The sequence below is a fragment of the Aotus nancymaae genome, unplaced genomic scaffold (assembly GCF_030222135.1).
Source record: "Aotus nancymaae isolate 86718 unplaced genomic scaffold, 86718_ANA_hifiasm-v0.15.2.pri h1tg000002l, whole genome shotgun sequence".
NCBI classification, from domain to species: Eukaryota; Metazoa; Chordata; class Mammalia; order Primates; family Aotidae; genus Aotus; species Aotus nancymaae.
In genome coordinates this window covers 41,809,001-41,815,000 of record NW_026988413.1, presented here as the reverse complement: position 1 = coordinate 41,815,000, position 6,000 = coordinate 41,809,001, and the positions used below count along the sequence as shown (strand labels likewise).

General features: G+C 31.6%; 1 protein-coding gene across 11 annotated transcripts in view; it reads left to right on the top strand.

Annotated features, from left to right (window-relative positions):
- The window catches only part of FOXP2 (forkhead box P2), a 583,344-nt gene that overhangs the window by 513,278 nt on the left and 64,066 nt on the right, over nt 1–6,000 (top strand). For 7 of the 11 annotated variants that reach the window (XM_064374262.1, XM_064374250.1, XM_064374240.1 and 4 more), the window contains 2 exons: nt 3,878–4,015; nt 5,149–5,349. In XM_064374262.1, coding sequence (XP_064230332.1) covers nt 3,878–4,015; nt 5,149–5,349 — 339 coding nt within the window. Of the gene's footprint in view, nt 1–3,877; nt 4,016–4,935; nt 4,987–5,148; nt 5,350–6,000 lie in introns of all 11 variants that reach the window. The other 4 variants (XM_064374228.1, XM_064374246.1, XM_064374238.1 and 1 more) reach the window with 1 other exon arrangement.

Genomic DNA, 6,000 nt, shown 5'->3' with positions numbered 1-6,000 from the left:
AAAATTTTGGTTCATTTTCGTAACTCTTACAATAACTCTTTAGATGCATTTGAACAGAGACATTATCTTTGCATTGTCTCATAATAACTCTTTTGACCTCCTCAATGACATACACTTTAAATTTTAATATAAGCACATTTATAATTTATATGTGTTTATGATTTTTATATACTTTTAGGAAGATAATGATGTCATGGTTATGTTATTGTCATAAATAAATATAATTATATTTAATATCACTTACTAATATAAGTGCTATTAATTGTAATTCCACTCACCCCATTCTAGTATAATACCTAAATTTTTTTTTAATTTAACCACCGACTCATTGCAAGACAGTTTCAGAATTTTCTCTCTCTCATTTTAGAATCCATAACCCTATCTTTATATCCAATTAACTGATACTTCTTGGTGCACAGAGCAGCATATCAGGTTTGTGGTTAACTCATCTAATGAAATAATAAATAAGGGTAAATGGAGACCCTTGTCTGGCCCATCACTAAGGAGAATTTTAAATCTGTCAGCAAAGTAAATACCAAGAGACAAAAAAATCTCCCAATCAAAGATGACTCTATTTCCTTCCTTTACGTTGAAGATTTTAGCTGATAAATACCATTCAAAACTGTCTGTTCCTTCTGATTTCATTTGGTGTTAGAGCCACTGAACTTTTATTTGCCTTCTCACCAGAAAACATCTGAAGTAAGTTCTCCCTCCACTTCTATATCATACATCTAACTTGTGATCCCTTATTAGAATATTTGCATGAATCAAATTACATATCCAGTGAAAAATATTTTCATAAGTCTAACACTGAACTTGCTAAGGTATATGCATTTCAAAAAATTATCCATAAATTTTCATAAGGCTGATACTGATTTTGTCTGTTTAAATATTGGTAAGTAGTATAATCTCTACATTTTTATATGTATACAGTTAATCTTTATTCATTTTTATCAATGAATTCCTAGAGTTACTTGTGGTAGCAAGGAAATGAAATAGGACAGTAACAAAAAAATGATGAGGGAGGATAAAAGGAGATTTGTCACTTAAAATGAGTCACTTAAAAATAGAGGTTCTGCATTTTTCAAATTGCAAGCGGAATAGTCTGCATATTACTGACATTTGTTGTAGAAAAAACTAGTTTTTTGTTTATTAAATAATTTAAATTTTTAGTAATCTCCTTAGTTTGGGTGAACTGATATATGTGTATTTGGAGATGATAATATTAGTTTATTTGTAATGTTAGAAAACTATCAGAAGTGTACCTGTGTTTTTCTATTTATATAATTAATTTTAATTTCTGTCTTTTGTATACATAGTAGAATGTTCAATCATGTATGTGTTAATTGACTTATCTTCCTAATTATTTTTATATCTGTATATTGTCAGTTTCAGATGGCAGTTTCCTAGAAGGTAGACCAGAATCTTATTAAAATTTTTAAAAATCACATAACGTGACCACTTAATACATGTGATTTTAGGATGATAATGATGTCTTGGTTATATTTAGTTCATAACTATAAATTGAAAGATACTCAAACCATTTTAAGAGTAAAAAAATCATCTAATTTATGTAGTGTAAGGACTAATATACTCTAAAGAATGTGAACATATAAAACTTGCTTAAAATTGCTCATATATCAAATTGATCACAATAGAACCAAATCCTAGAGTCATATGTATAAGCTGAAATCTGTCAACTCGCAGTGGCTTATGGCATCCCTCCATTCATAGAACTTTCCCTATAAAGTTCATTTCTCCTTCTACTTAAAGTATTTGTACTTGTAGGTGTAGAGATAATTAAGGGATAACATAGGGACAATTAAAACACTCTATATACTGAAAAAATAAGATGCTGTTAGGTGAGAGAAGTGTGACAAGCTTCTTATCTAGGATTAACTTTATATAGGGTATATATCTATATATATATTTATCCATGTACATATCTATAAACTCTATATCATCTATCTGTCTATGTAGACTGACAGCTTTTTAAAGTTTAATTTGTCTGTCTTTCTCTGTCCCTTTCAGTTTGATTTCTTGTTATTTGGAAATAATATGAGGTAAATGATTGTTGGAAGAAAAGGCCTTTTTGTAGATTGATAAATTCTTTTCTGACTACTTGTTCTAACCATTCTACTTGTTTATCAAAGAACAAGCAGTTAAGTAAACTGACAATTTTATAAAACAGCCAGACACTTGAAAAACCCATTGGTGAATTAATTTTACAGTATACATTTCAGAATGCCTTTTATTATAATAAATTCAAATACAGTAATTTATAGGTAAGTCAGTATGTTCTTTAAAAAAAGAGAAATATTTTTAAAAATCACTGAATTTCTGTCATGTTTCTTTTTCATGTTAGACAATTTGATCTAATTAATCTGAATATGTTAACATGGAGAAAAGAAAAGACATAGCTATTTTTCAGTATAAAATATGAAAGGTTTTGATTTATTTAGTTCTTTATTTCTTTTTGAAGAGAAGAATTAATCTACCTTGAATTTCTGAGTTTTTTTCTTCTGCTTCTTCTAACCTCTTTTCATTATTAATTTCTCTTTTCTTCATTACATAAAGTGCCACACTGGAAAAGTTTGAACTGCATTCAAAATTGACTATTAAAATCAGTTGTGAATCATATCTATTAATCTTTTTTGGTTTTCAAAGACATGTTGCTTAATAAATTTGTTCTAAAACAGTATTTATATAAATACTTGGTTTTATTTACAGTAAAAGTGAATTTTTTTTTCTAGGAAAGTCATTGCTATTTCAAAGGTTGCAAACTTGTAAAGTTACTAAGTTGTTTGATTACATACTGGTTAGTACAAGTAATGCCTCAACAAGTGTTCCTGCCTTCTATTGGAGCATGTACTTCAGGTTTCTATACCAGTTTTTCTGATCACCACTTTTGCCATCCTCTTCCTATTTTTCACACCCTTTCCTTCTTTCTCTAGGGCTTTCCCCCTAGCTTGTCCTTTTTTTATGTTTTCCTTCCTTCCTTCTTTCTCTTCTATATCTTTTTCTCCTTCCTTGTTTTCTTTCTGCCTCTCATTCCCAGAACCCCGAAGAAAAAGGAAGTAGTGGAAAAAAGTTTTAAGTAAATTACTTCATTTTCAGTTTAATGAACAACCTTTGAGGAATTGCTAAATTTTTGTACTTTCTGGTATAATCTTAGTTGCTTGAAATAAGAAAAGGTTTAAAGAAAAAGCTAGAACACTAGGTTTATGAGTACTTCTTTCAGAGGACCTATGCATATCACTGTTTTTCTAGATACACACACACACACATGCACACACACATATATGTATGTCTCCTGTATGAATTACCACATATTCTCATAAGCTAAATTTTATTCCTATATGTATTTTCTATTTAATATGTATATATGAAATTTTGAAGGTGGTAATTATATTTTATAACTAAGTATACTGTACAAATATGCTTTTACTAGTTTAGATAACATATTTATATACATATTTTTCAATTCTTTAATCTTTAGTATTTATTTTAATTACAATTTAAGTCATTTCAAAAGCCTTTGTGTTTATAGCACTGTGACATTAATGAGATGATCAATTATGAAATATTGAGAACACTGCCATGTATTTGTTTATTTTTAGCTATAGATATTATAGCTGAAGTTCAAATATCTAAGCATGTTATATAAGAGGTATAGAGTTTGATAAAATCTGATACCTCTGGAAAGCTAGTGTCTATGTTTTGTGATACTTTAGTACTATTATTAAGTAGTTATATTAAATGTGACAAAAATTATTGATCAATGCTAAAGAATTTATGAAAGATAACATAATATTTGTGAAGTCCATTAACAGATATTTGGTTATGACCATGATTTCTCTTTCTGTTTCTATGCAAGGTGCCTGTGTCAGTGGCCATGATGACTCCCCAGGTGATCACCCCTCAACAAATGCAGCAGATCCTTCAGCAACAAGTCCTGTCTCCTCAGCAGCTCCAAGCCCTTCTCCAACAGCAGCAGGCCGTCATGCTGCAGCAGGTAATGTGGGTTACCTGCTTTGGTGTTCTAGCATGACTTAGAAGGTGTGCACTTATGTTGAAAATGCAGTGGGCGTATTTGACAATTCAGTCTCCATTTGAAAGGACAACCTATCAGCATGCTAGAACATAAATGTAACATTTTAATTATAGAACTCGTAAGAAAATCTAGATTCCTTAGTTTTAAAAAATTCATTGAAGTCTAGCATAAGAGCAGAGAAAGGTGTAATTTGAAAATGGAATAAACCAATATTTAAATATCCAAATGCATAGGTCCGTTTGATTTGTGACTTGCCAACAAAAATGCAAAAATACTTACCAGATAATAATTGCTTTTAAAACTCCTAACACCTTAGCATTCCTCTTATTTCACAAAAGTATGAAATTTGAATTGACCACTTTGTTAAAAATGCAGAAAGTAACATCCCAAATTTTCCTTTTCAAAATATACTCATCATTTAGAAAGGGAAGAATCTATTTATTATAATGAAATTAGGCAGCTGAGCCACAAATTTATGAAATTTATCTTTTTAAAATAACAAACATGGTGTTCCTAATATATATCACATTGGAACCTTGAGTGTATATAAAGTGGAGTTTATGTTATACACCTGCTTATTATAGTGAAAATAATGTGATTTACCTGAAACTTTTATATATATAATTACTTTGCTACCTTCTGTGCTGATGACTACAAACCAATTACTTGTAAATCTGACATTGTTCTCAACATCTGATGGATTAATTCTTTTTCCAATAAGAATCAAGCAACCTGATTTTATGTAGCTAAATTTTTATTCTTACAAGTGGTAGAGTATAGCCTAGTTTTTATATGCCAGTAGGACTTCAGATGTAATAATTTAAAGTATTAATTTGGCTCTGACCCTTTAGAATACAGACTTTCTATACCCTTTTGTTTAGGATTTTTTGGATTCTGGATTGGAAAATTTCAGAGCTGCCTTGGAAAAAAATGTATGTAGAGCTGTCTCTTTGAATCCAATGCATATTTTTTGTTGTTTTTATGAGATGAATCTTAATGGATACTCTGCCATATGCCAGTCTAGAAGAGTTTAGGAGATTTATAATACGTGAAACTTTTGCCTTTATTTATTAAAGTCAAAATGGTTTATTCAGCAACAACTACAAGAGTTTTACAAGAAACAGCAAGAGCAGTTACATCTTCAGCTTTTGCAGCAGCAGCAACAGCAGCAGCAGCAACAACAGCAGCAACAACAGCAGCAGCAGCAACAACAACAACAACAGCAGCAGCAACAGCAGCAGCAGCAGCAGCAGCAGCAGCAGCAGCAACAGCATCCTGGAAAGCAAGCGAAAGAGGTAGGATCCGGTTATGTCATTGATACATAACAGTTGCAGTTAAGAAGGGGCTTTGAGCGGCAAAAATAGTCTTAGATCTTCCTATAACAAGGCTCTTGCTGTCTAAGTTGCAGTATTATATATTTTTACTGAGCTTAGTAACAGTGACAGGCTCTCAGGCTCTCCTTTTTTTGTAGCATGGGACTTGAGAGTTACAATCTAATGCTGCTGTTGTCTAATGTTCACTAATGAATCACAGTACAAAGAGCAAGCTGTGTGGTGGACAAAGTACTGATTATCTTGTATTCATGGAGAATCTAAGTTGGTGAGGGAACCTTATTTTTCTCAGTGGTGCAGCTCAGAGAACATGCATGCAAATTTGGCCTATTGTTGGGGGTGGGGAGACTAGGGGAGAAACTGGTTGAGCACAGATTTCAAAGTCACAGGCCCCTGATTAATGAACTGCTACTGTAGGTTTAGAGTGGCGAGTAGAAAGTTACAGTTTGATATGCTCATAAATCAAACTGACAAGCGGGCTTCTCAGGCCTAGCTTGCACTTGTCAGCAAACTGCATCAAATATAAACATAATACAAACAAAACATGTTGAAGTAGTTAAATTGATCAGCAGGTATCAGAGCCGTTGTCTTCAAGCTGCCCATTATGCAAACGTA